We start from the raw sequence: 23983 nt of genomic DNA on the forward strand, positions 1-23983 counted from the left end.
GTACCACCTCCTCCCCCTAATAAATCCACCCTATCCAAACTGCCTAAATTCCTCCTGAACAGCAACAATTTCTTTACCAGTTTAGGAGAAGAGGTACATCTGTAAATGCCTACTACTTTTGTTGTGCATGTATATATATGTATTCATTTATATACATATATATTCATTTTTTAATTTTCTGCTTTCTGTTAATGTATGCATATGGATAACATAAAAATATCATTTAATAACATATTTTACATTTATATTCTTACTTGCAGGAACAATCATATGCAAGGAGAAATCACATTTTAAAAGCATGTATTTTCAGCCCAAGGCCAACCTGCTCGCTTTTAATGGGACTGGTCATTGGTTGATGTTGTTAAATCTTGAGAGCTACTGGACAGGGCACAGAAACAAATGGTGCATAAAGGAGTTCTACAAAATTGCTTGCTATCCATAACTTTAAATCCACGTTTAGCCCCACTCTGCTAGGCCTCCCCTTCCCAATTCCAAATCAGCCAATGTCAAAAAACAGATGAATTAAATACGTGAAAAAGGAGGGAAAAAGAAGGAAGCAATGAAAAGGAAAAAATAAAAATAAAAAACAAAGGGGGAAGGGGAACAATATTCCAGAAGCTCCCTTACTCTTTGAACATACTGACCACTTCATGGCACAACGCTCCTACTCATGACTGAGAGAATTATTTTTTTAAGTAATGCAGAATTGTAGAAGCTAAGACAACAGTGAGCAAGGCCACCTTTCAAGGCCACCTACAATGAAAGAACAGACTTGTTACTATCTTTCATTGTAATTTACACAGGAAGAGGTGGCAAAATGGAATCTAAGCTGTTTAGCCTGGATGAATTTTTATTGTTGTTGAGTCATACGCTTTTCTTAGACTTTCATCTGGACAAGCTTGGTGAAAACTATTACAGGTTCTAGACAGATGGCCTCATTTAAGCATAAGGTAAGGTACTCACACAACAAATGTGAAACAGCTCAGAAATTCATCTTATTCTTACCTGAGACTATTGAGATCAAGATCATCTGTATCGAAGTCCAGAAGAGGCTGTGGGGTGTCACTGGGACCATGCGACTGCAGCACTGACGAACTGGATGAAATGACAGTGGTTTGGCCAGAGGGATGAATTGTTTTGAACTGGAACTGTGGGCCCATCCACAGGCGCCGATGAGGCCCGGTGTGAGTCACTATTTCAACCTGTGGGAATATGGGAAACGGTCAACACAAAACTGCAACCTAATACACTGAGTGGTTCTTTCAGTGCACTGAAGCCCCAGAATCTTGTTGTTCTCAAGCAAAAGAGCATTTTGTGCCATCAGTTCAGGGAAAAACTGAATTTCAGAACATCTTTGTTAGAGAAAGGATGCTGTAGCCAAAGCCAAGAGCTTCTTGAAGAGCTGTGAAAGCTCTTGAACCATCAGCTTTAGGACACTGCACCCAGTTCTGAAAACTGCTCAAGAGGCTGTCAGTCCATCCTGGCCACCTTCATCTGGTCCTGTTCATTCCTCCCTCTGCCATGACAAAATACATGCTGTAACTCAACTGCTAAACGTCTCCTGCTGTGGCAGCAAATAGGGGATCACGGTTCTGCCTGCACCTACCTGAAGTGGACAGAGGAATTGAAAGTTAATTTTCCCCAAATTTTCTTGTCAGTATCTTCAATCCTGACTGGGACACGGGATACACTTTTTAAAAGCAAGCTGTTACAGCTATGTTCCGGCTGCTCTCTAAAAGTTCACACATTAAACAGCACCGCTTCACATGTATGTAGTGCGAACTGTATTTCAAATCAAAGCTCGTAATTATTGTTGGCATATCCGAGGAAACTGCTGGCAGAGACCATCTTGCTGGAAAGCAACAAGATTTGTAACAGAGAGCAATGCGAAGTGCACCGTGAGACACTGAGCACCTCGGGTCACATTCATTACTATGCTGATGGCAGGCAAGCATGGATGTGCAACACGGAGCTTAGGAGGGCTGACACACTGATTTAACTGAAATTCTGACAATTAAAACAAAGCTAAGGGTGTTTGCTTGCCATGAATAACCACATGTACTTTATATTATACGTGCATATGAGATACATATCTGTGGGCATGTTTACATGTGGATATACACACAAACACAGACAGAAGTGTCACAGTTCCATGCCTACTTCCAAAAGGCACAGAGAATACAGAGGGTGTACCTAAGAAAAAATAAATTCAAATACTAAGATTTTCCTTTAGGTATTGGCTCTCAATGAGACTAGATATAAACTTGAGAAAATAAGTTACATTTCAGTAAATGCATCCAAAATGTTTTTGAAAAATGTCTTTTTATGGTGATAGCTCTATAACTCATGAGTACCAACTTTTACAGACTGAAATATGTCAACTCTGGGAATACAAACAACCATGGGAATTTAAGAATGTAACATTTTCAGCAATGTACATGATCAGGATTGAGCCTTGTAAATAGAAGAGCAAACAACGTTCCTCAGTAATACAATTAAAAAAAATAATAAAACAGCTTTTAAAGATCAGAAGCAGGAAATGTGAAATGAAAATATTAAGCTCTGGTGAACTCATATTTTTAAGATGACAAAAATGGACTGCTAAATTCCTATAAATTTTTGCTGAAACAATGATTAGCTTCACACAAAGAATGTAATTTAGTAAGCAAGTTCATCAAGATATATTTTTGTATCTCTATGACATGCAAGTGCATCTTACAGTTTTCTTTACTCTTACATATGTGCATTAATACTGATTCTTAATTCGTTAAGAAACAATTTTAAACACTGGATTATGTTCTAAGTCCTCTGCTAACGTAAAATGACAAATGCACAGCCTATTTAGCACTATTTCCATCTTTACATTTATCTTAGCGTAACTCAGATCGACTGTAGATGTTTCTGAGTCAAGTAGCTTTTATGTAGCAGTGTAAATTAGGCCACAGATAAAGTAATCTGTATATTTTAAGCTTGAAACCATCAGTGTCACAGAGCCGAGAGGTAAACAGATGCCTTTGCAATTTTACTGAGGCTATGGCCAGATGTTCCTATTCACTCTCCTGTTGTGTGCAGGACAAACATATTGTATCTACTTCACACTGACAGCACACATTACCCACTGTTCTAATTGAAAAGTTGAAGTGAAGGGCAGTGTTTTTTCACTGCATGCTGTTACTGTTGATAACAACACTTTAATTTTGAAAAACATACTTGCACTTTAGGCTTAATCTAAAGTGGCTTGCTTGGAGAATGCTAGCATCTTCCTGCTCAAAAGAGATATCATCACTCGTTTCACTTAGCAAAAATTAAACATTCCCGAAGCAATCTCTGAATTATCTGTGTTCTGAGTGATGTCACTTTTTTTTTTCCTTACATTTAGTCTGGTGGGGGGATAGATGTGATGAAGTCTGAGCAGTCTTAATTCCTTTGACATTGTTTATCTTCCAAGAATTAGCAATAAACCAACCCCCATAACATAGGTTTACCTCACTCTTTTTCCCTGAGGTTGCCCACTATACTAAGTCACCAAAATAGGCAAATAAGCTCAACTATCCGAACACTACTGGAGAGTCTTTACAAGTATAAGGACTACTAGAGGTGAAATCTTGGCCCCAGTAAGCTCAGTCACAAAATCCCCACTGACTACAGTGATCCAGTAGTTTCACCATCTTTATGTTTTGAGAAATCAGAGACAAATTAAGCCAACAAGTTACATGAACGTGTAGCTATGTTAGAAAATTTAGGCCAGGTTAAGTGGATTTACAAGAATAGATTCCCCAATGAATGCAACTCCCAGGGGGGTGCATGTGGAAACCCACCTTCTCATTTTAGGAAAACTTTGTGAATGATTTATGTACCAGTAGGAAAAGCAAATCACATCTACAAGTATTTCATATTCATGAAATGATGCCACATACCCCAGCAACACATTTAATGCATCACTCCCATAATAACATTGTCCTTAAAATGAAGGAAACCCACCTATTTTGTCAGGATGAAAACCACGTATCAGGTACCTATAATTGCTTTGGTAAATCCAAAGCATTCATAAATTTTATTTATTTATTTCTCTCTAGCCTTTTATTTCTAACAGGACCTAATTCTCAGTGCATTATTAATGACTTACATTCTTAAACTGAAGTTAAGCTTTGAGCTGAATCATCAAGCATTTTCTGAGTTCTTAAAAAGAAACTTCACTGACTGTAACGAGGCAAGATGGCTAAAATTACCAAGACTTAATCTCATATAAAAATATTCCACCAAGCAGGATTATTTTAACACACCATAGTATTTGTATCTAGCCATAACTCAAAGGAATTATCAGCTGGGATGCAGGAACAGAAAATCAAGAAAAAAAGGAAATAAACCAGTTGATCTACAATTTTTACACCAAAATTCAGTGAGTATAACACAGGTCATGACTGAAAAGGCATCCTTATTTTCCAAGCCCACTTTTGTATCCATGTCTGAAGAGGACCACGTCAGGAGAAGAAGGTAGTTAGGTAATTTCTGTGGACTACTGAAACTTCCTACTTCACCCTGAACTTGCCCAGGATGTGACTTGTGCCAATAATGACTGGGGCTTTATATAGTTTTTAATATACATTGTATAAAACATAAAGACAGTCAAACTCCTACAGCGTTAAGTCAGTGAAGTCAGTTTTACAGAAAGCAATAGCCATGGTCCCCTGGGAGTTTACTTTCAATTTTGAGCAAAGTTGCAGATTTTATTTCTAGTGGACATTATTACTGTTTCTCTTTTGTACTGGAATGTTCCATAAGAGCATACCTGTGACAGCCACTCTTCATCTTCTTGTCCGCTGTGGTCAGATGCTAAGCTGTCGTACGACTCATGTCGAGTGATAGGTCCAGGGCTTCCTGGTGGAACCACTAAGAAGAAAACAAAACAAACGAAACACACACACACACACACAAGAAAATTAAAAAAATCAGATTTATTTTTAAATGTTTTTTTAAAAAGATTTTTCAGTAAGTTATTGGTACAGAAACATATGTATTTCCCTAAATCTGTGGTGATATGCTGGAGCACAGGAAGAGCTCAAATACTGATATCAAAAGTGATGAAGAGATTTGTTCTTCAAACCTGAATGTATACATACAGCTACTATGATAACCCAATTGACTCTTCTTCTTTTAACCTTAAATACTAAGTGAACAGATAGAACAGTTCCAGAACAGATGACAATCATCTGTCTTAAGGTATTTAACACTGAGAAATGCCACTGTCAGTGATGTAAGCCTTTTCTGCAAACTTTTCAGCAAAATTTGAACTGCTGAACTGCTGAAAATTTGCACACTGACAAAAGCTATCCTGAGGCACTGGGACAGGTGCTATCTTTGAACACAGACTACTCCAAGACTTCATGAATTGAAAGATCGCTCTCATTTTGACATTACCATGGTTAATTCAAAGCTGACTTCATAAGCAACTTGGTTTTTAGGCTTTGATGTTTCTTTCAATTCAATTGTAAGGGCATCATTATCATAGTGTCACCTTTCCGTTACAGTAGTTAACAATATATTTGTTAAGAATCCACAACAGAGCAAAGTTTGGTATTTTCATTTGCTACAATGACTAAATACTGAGACTATTTCACTGTCCTCTAAAACACCAAATTCTGTATTCAAGTGTTACATTGCTCTATGGTAATACTCCGTAGTACCTCATGATAACTTTGGACAGATAAGGAAAACCCTTCCTGCAGCTGCAAGTGACACAAGTAATTAGAAAGAGGCATTATTTCAAGCTGAGAGATAAATTCATCAGCAGCTATTAAGCAGAACAGTCCAGACACAACCTTCAAGAAACCCATAACCTACAAACTCCACAGAACTGAAGCACCTCCCTTCCAGCCACTACCACAGATGCTCAGCTGGGTAAACTTTTGGTTTGACTCACCATCAGATCTGTCCACAGTGCTCACCAGTAAACCTTTTATTAACAGCATCATAAGAATCTTACATTACTACAATGACTTAAATACGTCCATGTGGTTTTCAAAAGACGAATGAATAACCTCAATTCACAGAGCAAAACTAAGTTAATTTTGTTATTCATTGCTCTTGTTCCTCTTTATATGGACTCATTGCAATAGAAAATTTCAAGTTGTTCAGTTCTGTAGACTGCATAATATCCAAAAACACTTTTAAAACTATTCCCATTTATGCATACGACTTTGGAGAATACCACAATTTAGTGTTCAAGTGCTACCACAAAAAAGACAGATAATTTAAAACTCATTATTGTGAAGATTAATATTTCATGATTCCTGGTCCTTGAGTCCTTTAAAGATGTCAGCAAAGCTTACAGTCTAGCTACTTTACTTCTCAGGCACCGGCATCACATTGCTTTGACTAAAACTTCATGCTTGAGAAAGCAGAAAACCAACGCACTCCAAGTGAGCACCCAAGACCATAGGACAGGTGCTATTTGCCATTTTCTGGTACCTGCCTATTGTCAGGGCCTGGCAGAGGCCCGGATTCAACACCGAGAAACTCTACCCACCTTGAGGGAAGAACAGAGACTGCAAAAGCAAATCACAACAAGCAAATGCAACAATGGCATTTTTTACTGTGGTAAAATGAGAGTTCATGCTATGGTGATAAAAAACCGGACAATACTAAAATTAGAACCAATATTTTAATATTCACATAATCTAAGAATGACTCGAAGTTTTTAAAATTGGTTTTTAAGAACTACATTATTATGGGGTTGACCTTTATGTGTCAAGTTTCCATCCACTACAAATTTTTACAGGCATGTTGTAAACTCCTAATAATAGGAATTTATAATGGCAAAGCAGACACAACTGTAACCATAAATACAGAACGGCGCCTCTACAATATAAACAGCACGGGCTTTTCATAAATCCATATATTATATGAAAAAATAAAAAGGATTTCCATCCTGTTTTTTTAAGTGGGTATCTAAACGCAACCTCAGCCATGGAGCCATTGGTAACACCTCCGTACTGCAATGAGGTCTGAAAGCTGCAGTATTCCCAACTCAGGTCTGGGCCTAGCTTATTACACAACAGAAGTGTAATACATTAGGATAATATATATATATATATATATATATAGAGAGAGAGAGAGAGAGAGAGAGGCCCGGTATATAATACATACGTAGAGAGAGAGGCCCAGTCTCAGGAGAGGTTGTGACAGGAAGCCGCCACCCATAATGGCTGCCACTGCCACGCACTGAGGCGAGCACGAGGCCCAGGGGTGCCTCAGAAGCCCTGGGCCTGCCCACGCACGTGCCTCAGCAGCTCCGGGCGTTATTGCAGCGCTGTGTGCTCATCAGTTTTCAAAGTAATATAGGAACTATTCATCTCTGTCATGACTGCAGTGACAGATGTGCTTCTGTGACTTACAGATGGGTCTGCCCAGCCCGTATCAAACTTGGTATTAAGAAAATCCACACACTGTCCCAGGTTCCAAACTGCTGACAAATTCACAGCACATACCTGAATATGACAACAACACATCCATACTTCCCCCTTACTGGTGAAGTTTATATTTGAAACCAACGAAACAAAGCCATTATTTTGACACATTTTGCTGTTGCCCTAATCTTCCCCATATCTCCCGACTCCCTGACCATAAATCGCACTGACTGCAGGAACGCCTGTTTCTGAGGGCACAGCTGATCGACTGCAGCTTTCCTGCTATCGAGCGCCGCTAACAAACTGCTCATGACTCTAGCAGATGTTTTTGCTTTCAAACCAACAGGAACTTTATGGACTGTTCTGAACTTTTTTTTGTTCCTTCTATCCCAGGGGCAACTACTAGAGCTGTCAAGATTCGGGAAACTGCTATCCAGTGACTAGCAGCAAAAATGCTGGCCTGGGGAGCAGCATCCACACTGCTCCGTCACCCTATTTCTCCATTGTGCAATACTCATACGGCAAGCTGAACACTACATTTTACTGGATATTCAAGACAGCTTGACAGAAAAAAAGAAACAAAATTAAATTTTAACAACAGTTTTGGTTCTACACTGTATTGCCTTTTCCTGTACGATCCCAGCTTTGCATAGGTCTCGTGATAACCCACTTCAGTGCAGCTTTGGGCTGCAGCATTAACTCTTTCTACCAAAAAGTGACGACATGCTGAATTCCACGGAAACGCTCTGCCTTCGAGTTCACCAGCAGGGCAACAGTGATAAAGCCTCAGCTGAGGTCAAACCTCAGTAATTTATTTTGCTATTTAATAAAATAGCATTTATGTACCACACCTATCACAAAAGCAGGCATTTAAAAAAGAGTCTGGTTTTGATAGCAGGATCCCATAATGATGGTCCCAGCCTTACCACAGGCAAAGCACGCTCAACTCCCACTGCCCTTAGTGGGAGCATGCAGCATTCTGTGAGATATGACCTTGTAAGACAAGTGATCCTTGCTGGAGATTTGCCATTGCTGTACTGCTTATTACAGATATACATACAGTCATTTTTTTGCAAGTTAAAAATGGCCTTGAAGCTATAGAAGCAAATATGTCCTAAAAATCTAAAAGCGATTTTTTCTGCATTTCTGGGTCACACACCTCTTGCATCATTATCAACTATTCAGTTCCAGGATGAGATTAATTTAAGTTTGGAGGGACATTTCCAGGAAATTAGCCTAAAAGTACTATTTTATCTTCTTGCCTAATTCTTTAAAAAACTGAATTCCAACTTGAAAATACAACAGCTTCTTACACATCAGTTCAACTGGTCTTACGCTGTAACGTACAGCTTTTCAATTTTGAAAGAATTTCACTATAATGCTACACAATAATAATTCAAAATTCAAAAATTTTCAATGGCTTTCTATCAAGTACTTTTTCTTGCACTCTTATAATTTCTCTTTCATTGGGAAAAAGTCATGTGTGTCACAAACAGACAAGGAGCAAGCCCTTCTTGCACAGAGATATTTTACTGGCAATTGCAAGTGCCAATAAATCCAATGTTTTGTGTCTGAGCTATGCCAATTTTTAATTTCTTGCTATGCTTACTCCATCATCTGGAACAAACATGTATCAAATATCAGAATGCAACTCTGTTTACTTTAAAATTAAGCGAACACAGTAATTTGTACAAATACCTGCAGAGAAAAAAAAAAAGACAACAACAAAAAACCTACAACAAAAAATGAACAGTTCTTAAAAATATAAGGTGAGAATTAAAACATACAATTTTTACCTATGCAGCATAAAACGAGTTTCCAAATATCATTCATAAATGCAAAAACTGTAAGCAAGCTTGCATGCATTCAAAGTCACTTTTTAAAAACTGGAATGCTACACTGCAGAAATCAGGGTTTTGTCATAAATATCTGGTAAGAGGCAAAACCACCTTTGAGCTGCTCAAAAGTGCTACTGGGGACTTCAGACTCTGTTCTTCCAGTGAAAAGTGATCTATATCAACACTAAGTCTGGAATATATTCCTATCTATCCCTCTATTCTGACTATTTCTACTGAACCTTTCCCCATTTAACTAAGGAAAATCAGAATCTGAGTGAAAACTGTTGTTAATCATTTTCTTTCTTGACGTGAACATGGTCCTTTCATTTTCATCCCTCAAAATAAAAGGTGCAAGTGCTTACCAGTGCTCTAAGGTAAAGTTAAAATAAATAAATAAGGAAATAAATAAATAAATAAATAAAATTAATCCACATGCATCTTTCTGTGCAGCAACATGATTAATGTTACTACTATACCAAAGATCATTAAAGGCAAGGGTCTAAAAAACATTACAAATTTATTCACTTGGGTGGTAACTGTTAGCGCTAGGAAAATTGCACAGAAATGACTGCAGAGACAAAAGTTCCACAAACCAAAACAAAGGCTGAAGTACATCTGAACTGGTATTCCTCTGAAACTCTAGGACCGAATTCACACAGTTAAATGATTAAGTATGAAAAAAAAATTTTTTTGAAACCTTGCCATGACATTTAGTGATAAATAAGAAAGCAAACAATTTTTATTAAGCTCAGGAATAATTTGCATAGGCATCCTTGGTGCGTAAGCAAGACCTACACTAATACACATGTTTGGTGAATATTGGAATTAACAAAGAGTGCTTTTGTTCACAGACAGGATAATTATACAATAAATACCTAGACCTAAGACAAATCATTATTCATTCAAAAATTATAAATTGTCATCTTTCAGCAGCACAGAAGTGTTGGAACAAAGAAACACTACAGCTCAATTGTTGTGTGCACACTTATGGTTTTAATTTGTGAACAATAAATCATTAGTTTTACTTAGTTTTGTGTACTTCTTGAACCAAAAGGTTTTAATTTTCTCATTTATATAAATAAGCTTTACACAATTCGATTTAATTGAGAGTTATATACGAAATTCCCAATGTGCTCTTTTCTAAAGGATGTATGTTTGTCCAAATTAAGAGCAAACAAAGGCATTTGCAGACTATAAAGACTATTTGTTCTGTGCTGCCTGCCATACACACATGCATGCAGACACCCAGAAAACTCTCCTTTATTTTAACTGAAAACACAGGAATTTATCATTTGAAATAAGATTCTGTAATCTAGTAGAAACAGAAACAATGTGCTCTTAACTAATTCATCAAGGCCAAAGCCTGTCCTTCATCTACGTGCAAGGGAAACAGGTATACAAACTACACATTGCATACCCCCTGGTTTCATATAAATCACACAAACATCTGATTTTGATGCTTTTTCTGTGATTCCTAAGTTACATCTAAAATGATCACAAGTGGCTTAGAGACCTGAGGTAATCAAATGCTTGTCAACAAGCTTCAGGATTACTTCTTTTAAAATTAAACTCCACAATCTGAATGATTTACTTCATGCTACTCTGGAACTACTGGCGCATTGGTTACATCACGTTACGCGTGACAAGTAGAATGTGACAGTTCTGGTCTAGGTCTACATGCCGCCACCTCAAAACCAACAGGTCCACCTCTTTTCCCTCTTACAGATAGGATCTCACTTCCACAGAGGTCGGTTTTGTTATCCTGCAGTTGGGTGACTTGCTTCAGCAAAGGCTTTCCATGCAATTTGAGTCCAACAACTAACAGAGTTTCACTGCACGCATGTTCCAGCGCCTGCCCTTCCAGCACGTAGCTCTACAACTGCTGGCTCTACCTCTGCTCAAGTTTGACAGTAAAGCGAAAACCAGATTTTGCTTTTAGACACAATTTTTACAGCCACATTTAAAATAAACTGTTTGTAGTTTGGTGATATGGTTTATGTATTTTTACTTGTGGCTATATGTTAGTGAACAAAGTTCTGTTTTTAATGCATTTTTTACCATGTAAACTTCTGCAGGAGGATTCCATGCAAATTAAAATATACTCTTTCACCCAAAATTTCTCCCTTGTCAATTTTTTCTAATGTTATAACTGTTTCTGATATTCTTATATGCATAAACATCATAAAATTACACTAAAAAACCCTACAAATCAGGAACTTAGCCAGCCTAGCAGTTATTTCGTAACACCAATTGACTTATATTCATTCGTTATTTGTATATTGACCACAGTTTATTAGGTGCTTTATAGACTATCCATTCCCTGTATCAGCACTTTAATCTTAAAGGAACAGTCAGGACTACAAGCAGGATATGAATTCTGCTTAGGTTTTCTCCAGCTTTGATGACTGCTTTACTTGCTCCTTACTTTACACTGGTTTGACAGCCAACAGCCTGGATTTTTTTTTCCCCAAAAAGGTACTGATCAGGTATTCAGACATCACTGTTACTCTTGGTTGCACCACAAGAGAGGTGAATCTACATCATGCTCAACTCCCTTCCTTGTCTTAAATTCCCACAGGAAAGCCATGAAGTACAATGAGCATTTAATCTGGGCAGAGCTAGAACCTGATATTTCTCCTAGTACCAAGCACCTTAAGGCTGTTCAACACTTTCTATGTTCAGACTGTGAGCAGACTATCAGTTCTGTACCAAAGGATAACATATATATTCTGTCCTGAGTTAAAGAATAATTTCAACTGCACAAACCTGTGGTGAAATCCATCTGATGGCCATCTTTAAGGAATTATGGAAGAGGTAACTATTTCTATAATTCACTGACTTCAAAAGTATGTTTGACATTATTGTCGGGAAAATTATGTTAACCATGGATTACTGTTACAATCAAAGTATGTAGTGAGAAGTCAAGAGGCTTAGTAGTAAATTTTCAAAGCGGTGCGTGGGGATTTACCCGTTTGACTCCCATTAACGTCAATAGGAGTCGCGCGGCTAAATCCCTGTACACTGCTTTGAAAACTGACCCCTTCGTGTTGATGGACCCCTCTCTAAGAAGTTCCAGATGACCATGTAAGAATAGTAAAGAACTGTTTCAGCATGTGCCCTTGTTCATTATTGTTGTTTGTACACATCTGAAAGTATTTTAATTCCTATATGCAGTGCTGTTTCCAGCATTTAGTATATAAAATACGGATTAAGATGGGCAAGTCCTCAGTAATCTGATGAAGCCATACACATGCCCATGTATATATATCAAAAAACTGACACAGGTTGGCAGCCTCCAAAACACCCTACAGAGTTAATTTTTATCCACCTTGTCTATATTATTTCACAAACAGCAATTATGGCTGAAGAACATATCAGGATTTAGTACATTGCTCACATGCAGTTATGCAGCTCTTTCATGGAATGATACCTGACCTGTTTCTGTTTACCCCAATCAGTCCAATACTCAGTCAGAAATTAAATTTGCTTCCCTTTACCACTTAATCCTGTTTCCTGTAGGGAGCAGGAAGTACAGGTTACAGTTTTCGGGAAACTTAGCTTCCCCTTAAAAAAAGACCATGAACTACAATTTCATTAGAAACATCTTTTTTGAAGCAGGACGGTGATCCAGATTAGCTTGCAATCTGTTATGCCCTCAAATGTAAGAAGCAAACCTGAAAATTATATTTTCACTGTTTGTGACTACTGCCAGGAAAACCCAAATACTCAGAGAAAAAAAAAAAAAAAGAAAAAAAAACAGTATACTTGTTCAGTAATCTGTGGTTGATACCGTGAAAATACAAAACAAAATTTAACAAATCAGACAATATAAAATATATTTTTAGATATTTTTATGAAGTCAATGAAATGCAAAGGGAAGAAAAGGAGGGGTGGGACCCAGACCTATTTTAACTTGAAATGCTGAATAGAAAGATTTGTGAGAACACTACACCAAACCTGTTTCAATGTTGCAATTTATAATTAGTTCTCTAAAATTCTGAAATTAGTGGTTTATTTGGATGTAGAAAAAAAGTCCTCTGAAATTTCAAGGAATTATAAAATCATTCCACAAAGATCTGGACTTTTAAGGACATCTGAAAACTCCGTAGAAGCTACTGATGCACAGATCCAGGAAATTCATTTACTATATGGCAATAACAAATTACAATTTCATGAAAAGGATACACTAGCTAGAGATGATTTCAAGTAGGAAGAATAGTAACGGCAATCTGACAATCCAGAAAATATAAAAAATATATATATAATTTCCCATCTGGATAATAAAGTTAAACATATGTACTCAAGTTAAGTATGTGAAATCTCCGCTGTGTGCTGGCCGTACACAAAATACCCCAACAACACATCGCTGTTTCCTATCTTTAAGTCTATTGCTCTAACAGCTAACACGGTTAGCTGCAATACTCTTGCTGAGAGTAGGGGTCACAAAACCTAGCAGAATCACCCAATCTACCAAAAGGCTGTTTGTATGTTTGCTCAGCACTGACAAAGGAGCCTCCCCCCTGCCTCTCTGCAGACTGCCCTTAGTTCTGCAACCCTCCCCTCTGTCACTCCGACCCTCCATGAACTGCGTGTGCTATGCTGGGTCTTGCAGCTGCTCGTTTAAGCCCAGAACACTCGATTAACACAATTTTGTGGACAGGCCCCCATCTGTGCTGTACAGGTGCATTGTTTAGACAACATTCGTATGAACAGTGCATAAAAATTATGGCACGTTGAAATGTTAACGCACCCACCAGTGCTTGTTCTGGCCCCGCTATAGGGTTCAGAGCACTGCAGCTTGTGTAAACTCAAGTGGGCTTCACCCACTTCAACATAAGGTCGGAGAGCTTTGCTTAGATAGCCTTCATCAGCAGATTATGTGGAACTGTGCTCTGAAGTGCCACCAGTGCTGCTGCAGAACCAGTACCGTCAGCAGAGACGCCGATGGGTTGCTGCGAGCACCGCCTGCTTCACCTCCTCCAGCCCAACTCACGTCTGACCACAGCCACGCAGAGAGCTTGCTCTCAGGAACAGAGCAAGAAGGCTTTGAACACCTCATAACTACATGATAGCATAATTGTGGTTACAGAGCTGGCTCTGGTTGTGATCAGTTTTATTATTTGGAATCGAGCTCTGTTGTGACAGACATTGAACATATACACAGCGAGATGCAGCTCTTGCCTCGCAGACCATACTATCCACACACACACAACAGATATATGTATTTGTGTGTTTGGCACGTACCATAATAGATATTCTTTCACATCAGTGAGAGAATAACCACACTATTAAATACATATATAGAAAAGAGTGCAAGAAAAAAACAGGGGTAGAAGGCTGAGACGCAGTGGAATACTGCGACTAATCACCAGTCCCAGTTTGTTAGCCTGTTATTACCTGGCTGCCATCCTGCGCTCTGCTGCACACAGAAAAAGGCCAGCAGACCAGAATGACCAGATTCCTTACTGTACCTGCCCGGCCTAACTCAAATGGCAGCAGCGTGGCTATGATTACGTGCATCATAGCTTGTTTTTCATAGTATCTGTCTTCACAGCACATATTCACAGTTATTTAATACACTTTCTACTCTTATTCTGAGTCCCACTTTCCACTGCACAATACTCACTAGTTAGATGCATGGAATTTTTATTTCCATCAATGGAATGTATGGAAGGAATATAAAATAGGCAATAAAGAACCACAATGTTGCTTAGAAACAAAAGTCTTGCTCAGGGTGCATAGCTTTCATACAAGGGAGCAGGAAGTGCAAACAGGATGTCAGCGTTCAGATTATCTGTATAAATTGTGTTATCATCTACCCCAAACAAACAATGAAGAAAGGTTAAACCCCTCCCTTTGAAGACAATGAAGAGTTATTAAGTTTGACTTCTATTGAAAGCCATTTTCAGTAAAATGCAAGATATGCATAACAGTTGGTCTAGAAATGAAAATCTGTTGTAACACCCAAAAGTCAAAGGCAGCCATAAATGTAGACCTTAATCTTTCCAGGAATCCCTTAACGAAGTCTATAAAACTGATTATATCTTCAGGCCTAACTCAAGTGCAAATTCTTACTCAGAAATAAGTAACAGCCATGGAAGTATTACTTGGAGACCAGAACAGGAACAAAGGAGGAGAATACTGAGCACTGCTTCAAATCCTAAAATTGTGAAATATGAATTACATGGCATTTACAATAAGCAATTAATGAGACAGCAGAAGCCTCAGCTACATGTCTATTTTTCTGAGAGAGGAGCACAATTTCCAGAAGTGGTCAGAGTGGGATAAAGAAAACACTGCATCATTCCTTTTAACACAACAGAAATGGTCTTTGATTATTTAAAAGCCAATTGCAAAGATCTGTCTTCAAAACCTCCTATTGGAGGTTTAATAGCAAAGAGGTGCAAGTACACTTACCAGCAACACTATAGTAAAGTAGAGACTTTTGTTTTAACAAAATCTATATTTATACGATTACATTTCCTATGGTTGAGGGCAGCTGTAATTAATGGATTTCCCTCCTTCCCCTAATGCAGTCATTTGTCAATTTAAACACAGAATGTCCAATCAATTTTGATGTATTTAGTAAGCAATTTGTCAAAGAGTACTGCATACCAGTTAATATATTAATTCTTGTCACTGGCCTGCTTCTGACAACTGCAGGTTGTCTCCACAAAATTGGTCCTGATGAGTCAAAACTCTTGCCAGGAATGTGAAGGTGCCCTTTCCAGAGTCAGAGGATAGAAATAATAATTCATTTTATTCAATACTTTTTTGGGGAGAGTTTTTGCTCTGATTTTGAGGTGGTTTTTTTTCATTAACACGTGAGTCATCCATGTTTCAGGGATCTGTACTACAGATACCTCCGATGTTTGCAGGCAGTGCTTTGCACAGCTCTCCTCGTGCTATCATGTTATGAATGTCAGTCTAACTGTACCAGGTGAAGGTATTTATATTTTAAGAAAAAAATATAACAAATGGGACTACGTTTCCTTCCTTTGATGTGATTAGATTTATGAGTTGCACAGAACATTGGCAAATAAAAAGTGAATGCTAGAGACACAAATAAGATAAAATACTAGGTGTTAAACCTGACAAGGGTAGGAGAGAAACATCTAGCAACTAACACCCCACACTGAAGATCTGAAGGTTGTAATATATCTTAGGCTTCCACGATGGACTCTTACAAAAATAAAAGCAAATCTGTAATCTGCTCCACAAGAAGCCAAGGAGATTCTCAAGACTTATTTTCACTCTGACCAACTGCAAAAAGCCTGAAACAGAAGCAGGCCAGCATGCTGTAGAATTTAAAATGTAAATTCACTTTCCAGCTATGAACTTAGAGAAGAGTTCACATCTCCTGCTACCCACTTTCTCACCTCTTGCACCAGCCATGGCTGCAATACCATGCTCAGGTAGACACAAACTGCATAGTCTGATCCAGGTTTTTGCAGCAGATGTCACAGATGACCTCAAAGCAATCAAACAGCTGTGCTAATCCACTTACGAAAACCCCTGGGATAAAGGTCTTGGACACTTGTTGTACAAAATACTTCTTCAAACAATGGTTCCTTGTTACTTCCTTACTAGCTGTGAATGAAATTTAGGAACCTTTAAAAACATTAAAAGCCAAACCAAACCATGCCTAACTAAATACCTAAGTGCAGTATTTTTGAAACCTCCTTTTTTTATTACAATAATTTAGTGGCCAACTTCATACTTTTCAGAGACTAAAACAGATTTTGGTCCTGTGTTTTGGCATCAGCCTGCATATTTATGAAAACCTGCAAAGTATAGCCCTCCAAGTAGACTGCCAGACGTTTCATTGTTCTGTCCGTCTGCTGACAGAGGTACTCTGTGCTAAAAAGCACACTGAGTATTTTTCAATGACCCAGGGGGCAAAGGTCACTTATTATAAATGGATAATGAGACCTAATGCAATGTTCTGAGTGTGGACAAAGAAAGGGTCTATCTATACCCCCTTGTGACTTGGTCATTCAGGCTTTTATTTCCCCTGCACACTTAATGGAGCCAAACAATTGGCAGAAATGCTATACAGAAACTGAGAGAAACCGCTGTATTCTACCTCTGATAGACAGATACAAATAGTGACCCTGAAACGGCGCCAGAATTCCTCTTACCACTAACGTGGCAGACAGATGTAACATTCACCCTAAACCTCCTATTTAGCCATTTGCTGGCAATTAAACTTACTGACGGAAGTGATAGCACATCAAACCACAGGCTGCAGCTAATGTCAACTCATTACATTACTACAGGTAAGCAGAGCCAGATAACTTCATTTTAGCGTGTATTTAGTGGGGGGAAAGCTAACAGGTGCTTTGGATTCTTTGTGTGAATCCTGTTTTGACTCCACTTTTTCAGAGAGTTCACTGAGTATCTTCAGATATAACAAATCCAGAAGACAAATAAAACTTCAAAGAAGATCACATATACACAAATTTCTGTTAATGCTATTTTTACTATGTTCTCTATTTTTTTTGTCTCTACTGTTTATTATTCTGTGTTTTTCCACATTCCACACTCATCTTAAAAAAATCCTTCTAAATGAATTAAAACCCGAATTAAAATTGTTCACTGTAATTCAAGTAATACAAAATCATTACTTTGTTGGAATCCCTCATTCCTCTTCCATTAAAAAGATTCCAGTACAAAAATATTTGAATTGCATGGTACTTGACCTGTTAATGATATACAGAGTGAGTCTCATCCATCCCTAATTTCAGGAGGTGGGGTAAGCCTGTCTGTGTATACGACCATTAATGCTCACAGAAAGGCTTTTGTTCAGACGGTATCTATACATTACTTAAATTTCAACAGAAACCCAAAAGTATACAAACTACTTGTACTAAGTGTCCAAAATTCTCCAGACAGCATTCTGTGCTTTTGGACTCATGCTGCAATAACTGCATGCGACATGCAATACTTTCTGTATTTATACGCTTGACAGTCTGCAGGAGACATAGCTGAAAGACAGTCTGGAAGAGACAGACTTCAGCTAGAGCACAGAATTTGGGGAGTGGGGGAAAGGAATGTGGCCTAAACAGACAAGCTGCAAGGACTCACAAACATAGCAAGCATCTGTGAATTAAAGCTCGCTGTGGAGAGCGTTTCAAGATGACTCAGTATTGCTGTTTTCCCTGAAGACACTACGTTTGATAGTCTGGTTGTTAGATAATTCAGCAAAGCAAGAGGCCCGACAGCCCTAAAGAACAATAAATGCACACAGCAACAGACAGTATCCTTTTGTCTAAACTCTCTGTCTTACATAGATATTTTAACTACTAACAGGATGGCAGGATATACGTTACAGAAAACTGCTAGAATGGGGTCTTAACTCCACCTCCTTGGTGGCAGAAAACAGATGATGTTTTTCCTCACAAATATGCCGAGCTAAACGTGACTTCTTGAAACACTGCAGTTTCTGTGAGTGAACCTAAGTATGCCTTTTTTTATCTCATTATCATAAAATGCCATTATCATTTAATGCCATCACCAGCAACAGGTGCATAAGCAATGGATAAATATATAAATACCAAAATGAATCATTGGCAACATAAGCAGACTGCGTGGCAGCAGTTACCTTAAGCTACATTATGAAATTAGACCTATGCTCTGTTGTCAATAGGACTTTGACAGTCCTTGATCAAAGGCTTTGATAAAAACTACAAATGTATTTGTTGACCTGATAGGACTCAATGCTTCAAAATACTTATGCGAAAATTTAAGCATAGGCTTGCACATCTGATTTTAGACATACTCATTCGAAACAGTGATCTATTTTAAATTTACATTACAAAATATTATACAATCAGCAAGCATCCTTGCAATGACCTTTCATCTCAAAGCATAACTTACATGCCTATGCATGTGAAAGCAAAATAATACAGAAATCTAGAAGAAAAATCTGATAGAAATGCACAGCGCACTTGGTTTTGGGTGCTATTAATTACTTCTTCAGATTATTTTCTAAAGTTTGAGTTTTCTTCCCTTTTTTAAGCAGCCTGGAAAAAGGAAGAACCTGGCCTTGTAGTTTTCCGCAATGTTATGAGCTCTGAGGGCATGCAACAGATGGACAGCTAGAAGTAACACATCTGATCTGGTGCCAACGTCACTTTTACAAGTCACGTTCACACTGCCTTTTGGCCCAGGTTCCTCTGCATCTTAAATGCCTGTGTCACATAACGTGCTGGTGTTAGCTGCACTGACACCTGCACAGAGGGCCCAATATCCCCATGAATACCTCTGCATATGCCAGGAGGTGTTCCCTTGTGAAACTTTGACTCTTCTATCACTTCAACTTGACTACACCCTAGTTAAAAAAAGAGGCACTTGCTATTGACTTAATATTCTTCTATTCCCGAGGAAGCAGTTGCCTGAGACTCTGTCTGGAAGTAGCCAGAATCAGGATTTCCAGGGGACTGGGAAAATGCAGATACACTTAGTTGTCACTGAATATAGAAATCACGAGAGGAAATGGCTAAAAGCAAGGGAAGTGAGAGGAGGAAAACCTGAAGACTTTAAGGCATCTAATGGTCACACCTGAAAGACTTGCCAAGTACTCACTTTTTGCCTATGTGGTAGCCTCCCAACTTTGATTTGTATCAGAAAGAAACTACATCTGCCATCCATTACTAATATAGTTTGTTACAAGAAGCTCTTTTCTGAGGTGAATATGTACTGAAACAAATAAATGTTTCTGCTGCACAGATGCACTCAGATCTACACTACTACATACCTACTTGTAGGTGTGCCTACTGCTTCCCAATTTCTAACACAACATGCATTTACTCAACATAAGTTAGCAGTCAGGAGGTGCCTTACGGTGTCCTTTTTCCTATAGTTTATTGTATTTTAATACAACATATGCATTTTGGCATATTCTTAAAAAAGAAAAAAAGGAAAGAGAAAATCAGAGCATTATTTCTAGCACACATTATAAAGTTTATGCATGAAAATACTTACTGTACATTCCATACATACATGGTAAATGAGCATCTAGTTCACAAAATGGTGAACTTTTTGGCTTATTTGCAAAGAAGCAGCAAAACTTATTGAATTTTATAAGATAACAACCTTTAAAATTAATAAACTTTATCATAAACCTGGCTAGCAAAATTCTCTGATTATAAAATTATCTAAAGAAAGAAACAGTTACTATTCTTTTCTGGACTTTTGTCATGAATACTGAACTACATGTTTTCGTTTTAAAAATTCTTCACTGAACCTCAGCTTTTAAGGCATTATTTTAACCTGTAAAAAGAGCTACTTTTATCCCTGTGGAATTTTATAATGGAAAACCGCAGAAACATTTTACCTTCCTGTAATTATATTATTGCCAGTACACTGCTACATTTCTGAAATAAACTGATTTCATCCTTCATGGTAAGTTGTCTCTAAATCTTCATCACATTTCAATGATATCTCACACAAAAGTGCTGCCTCCTGCTAGTTCATTCACATTTTTAGAAATTGTCTTGGACAACTGCTGCCATTTTGTTTGAGGAATGCAGGCTGAAAAACTGTTTCAGAAAGTCACACTCAGCTTAAAACTTGCACAGAAGACAAAAAGTTGTCAGCTACTTACAGCCAGCAAGAAGATACTGGTAGTACTGTACTGCATCTGCAGCCAGGAGCAGTGGATGGTTTGCATTAAATGGTGGTTGGAGTTCATTCCACTGAGGAGTTCTGAGGTAAAACACAAGACTATTAATATTTAAGCTAATACAGAGAATGTAAATCAGTGTTTCTGTCATCACATATAATTATCTATACAAGCTCAGAAAATGTTTGTAATTATTTAAATTAGCTTGTTCAAACACTGAAATACACCACAGGCAGTTGAGCAGCATGACCAAATCGTGCAGATTGTGAAGAAAAGACAATAGTTGTTTGTTGACGGCAGCATACACTGCACACAAAAAATGACGAAGGCGGTTTTGATTAAGCTGGTAAATACGTTTAGGACCGCCGTATGTCATGCTAACATTATTTAATATAAACACACAACGGAACCTGGGGAACTTTTTTGTTCTGTTAACTAGCATTGCTTCGATACTGTAAAGTCATTGAGCATTTACAAACTGTGAAAATAAAGCTGTGTAAAGTTATGGACTATTGATCCAATTAGAATTTTCAATTCCATTACAACCTACTCATTTCAACAATAATGGTCTAGAAGTCTGTGTTGTAATTTTAATTAGGGTGGGCCATTCCTAAATAGCTTGGTAAATCAAGTATTGATCAATCTAGTCCAGCAATAAGCAGCACTAAGGAATATAGGAGCCAAGAAAAATCGATATAAAAATATTTTAAAACATCAAAAGCACTGACAACAGTTTCTCATCAATTTTTGTTTACTTTCCTCCACATGTCAGGAATAATTTCTTCAACTATCTCAAGAAATGCTACCTTCAGCTACTTACAGGATAACTTGCCTAACTCTGCAATGCTTCATCTTGGAAACCTCACACTTGTCTCATGGCAGAATTCTGTATTGTAACACTACTAAAATAATTAAAATACACAATTAAATATACAATACACAACTAGAATAATTGTTTCCAGTCCTTTTATAAAAAAAAAATACAGTCCGATCATTTAAAATCACCAGTTCATAACGATCTCTATTCCATGTTCATGGAGCTCTATGTCTACAGAAGTATTTCAATGGCAAGCTCCCAATCAGACAGAAGCACTGACAGAACCACATCCTATGTCAGGCTCAAATTTGAGAGACTTCTCTTTCAATGAAGAACGGTAGGATAAAATAAGGGGGAAAATCATGATGTAGTTCATTCATCCCTTCCAAAGAAAGAATTCATAATCATTTTCTGGACAAAAAGGAGAAAAAATAAAAAGAAATGAAGTACCTAACCAAAGTCCAGCTGGCTCTTGGGCACGTCATCATTTCCAAGGGCGTGTCATCACTGATCTTCGGAGCGGTGCTGAGTGGACGTGGCTCCAATACGTGCTCCACCAGGCTGCCATAGCAGCTGATAATATACAGTGACTCCACTACAAACTGTTTCGATTGATCTGTTTGAAAGAAGAAAGAAAATCTTATTGCAATACAACAGTAGAAACAGATTATTTTTTAACAGAAATAGTAGACTCTTTATTCTTGTAAGTCACTTAGCTTAATAAACTTGTGGTAAAATATATGAATTAAAAAGAGTGAAAGACCTGGAGAGCCAAAGAGAAAATCATACAAAGCACAGTTAATTCTTCCCTTGCTTCAGAAAACTATAAATACCACATGTAAGAGTAGGGGAATGTTTTCTCACCAACATGTATTCAATTAACTACACATTGACAAACATCTGCTTTAGAAAAGGTATCTCACCTTTACCTCCCAGCTTTTTATGGGAAGCTTCACACAGTGTCTTTGGATTGAACTATCAAAGTTTGTTTTCCGTCTATATATAACATTATAAATCACAGTGGTTTGTTTAGCTAATTTAAATTTCCTGTAAATAGTCCTATTTACCTGAATTATCTCAACTGCAAGTCCATAAAAATCTCCATTGATACAGAATTTCAGAAACAAAATCACCCAATATGTTCACAAGTTACCACAAAATGAAAAAAAAAAAAAAAAAAAAACAAACAGAGAATTCAAATTTAAATGCAAAGCCTAGATTTGCAATATACCTACCTTTTTCTCTTTTTAGCCCTGGATTGTTTGCAAACCATGACCTTGATGATCCAAAGACTGCAGCAACACAAAACTCTCCTCCCATAGACTTACTGGGTGAAATTTGTGGAGCTGGTTTGGTTTTGCTTAAAGAAAAAATAAAATAGAATTATGAAAATTAATTCTCAAAAATTAAGACATCCTTTGCTTAACAGTCAAAAGACGTAAATTCAGAAGTGCTAAATATCTGCAGCTCCCATAAGATTTAGTAGGATTTACAGATGCTTAGTGTTTCTGGATAATAGGTTCCAAATTCCCCTTCATCACTGAACTCATTAACTTGAAGAACAGCACTGGCTCATAATGAAGAGTTGGTTGGACTGTTTGAAAGACCCAATATTGAATATTTGCATTCAACGGAAACAACTTCTTAAGTGAATATAAACATTTATAATTACAAGTCCTTTGGGAATGAAAATACAGATGCTGGGTCAGTCATTTAGGTGATTGGTATTTTCTTGCATTTTAAAAAGATAGTTAGAAATAATGGTAAAATTGACTGCTGATCAATTATAAGCTGGCGCAGTAACTGATGCCACCGAAACCATTAAAATAGATGTGATGTGGGCAAAAGGGAAAGAGGGAACAACATGCGGAGGATACAAGGAAAGGGAAACAATACACACACTCATGTGCTACGTGTTAAAACAAATCAGTAATTATATCATATAAAAAGAGATTAAGAAAGATGCTCATCTGAAACTTCACAATATGCATGTAGCAGGTATAGTGGTTTATAATTATGTCATTGCATCATGTCGTGTTTTTATTTTCTTCTTCAGCTCCTTAAATGAATCTGAGGATATGCAACATTGTGGTTTGTATAAATTCAGAACTTCTCAGAGCGCTGCCCATTTCCTCAGTTCATTACACCTGGATTTCATCCTTTCCTTAATGGAAAAGCTGTTTGAGAAGTTCACGCAGGATTCCTTCTTCTCTGTGTTCCATTTTTTCCCCATTTTTGTAAATTATCTCCCTTTCTTTTATTCTACTTCACTGCTCCCTTCTTTTGCTACCTCTCC

The 23983-nt window shown here is 37.6% G+C and overlaps 1 protein-coding gene across 12 annotated transcripts in view; it reads right to left on the bottom strand.

The window, feature by feature from the left end:
• The window catches only part of BCAS3 (BCAS3 microtubule associated cell migration factor), a 353584-nt gene that overhangs the window by 188504 nt on the left and 141097 nt on the right, over positions 1-23983 (bottom strand). For all 12 annotated transcript variants that reach the window (XM_084492825.1, XM_084492820.1, XM_084492814.1 and 9 more), the window contains 5 exons: positions 22923-23047; positions 22138-22303; positions 20853-20953; positions 4790-4890; positions 1006-1202 (listed from right to left, as the gene is read on the bottom strand). In XM_084492825.1, the coding sequence (XP_084348951.1) occupies positions 1006-1202; positions 4790-4890; positions 20853-20953; positions 22138-22303; positions 22923-23047 (690 nt within the window). The remainder of the gene's footprint in view (positions 1-1005; positions 1203-4789; positions 4891-20852; positions 20954-22137; positions 22304-22922; positions 23048-23983) is intronic.

Source organism: Aythya ferina (assembly GCF_964211825.1).
Source record: "Aythya ferina genome assembly, chromosome: 19".
NCBI classification, from domain to species: Eukaryota; Metazoa; Chordata; class Aves; order Anseriformes; family Anatidae; genus Aythya; species Aythya ferina.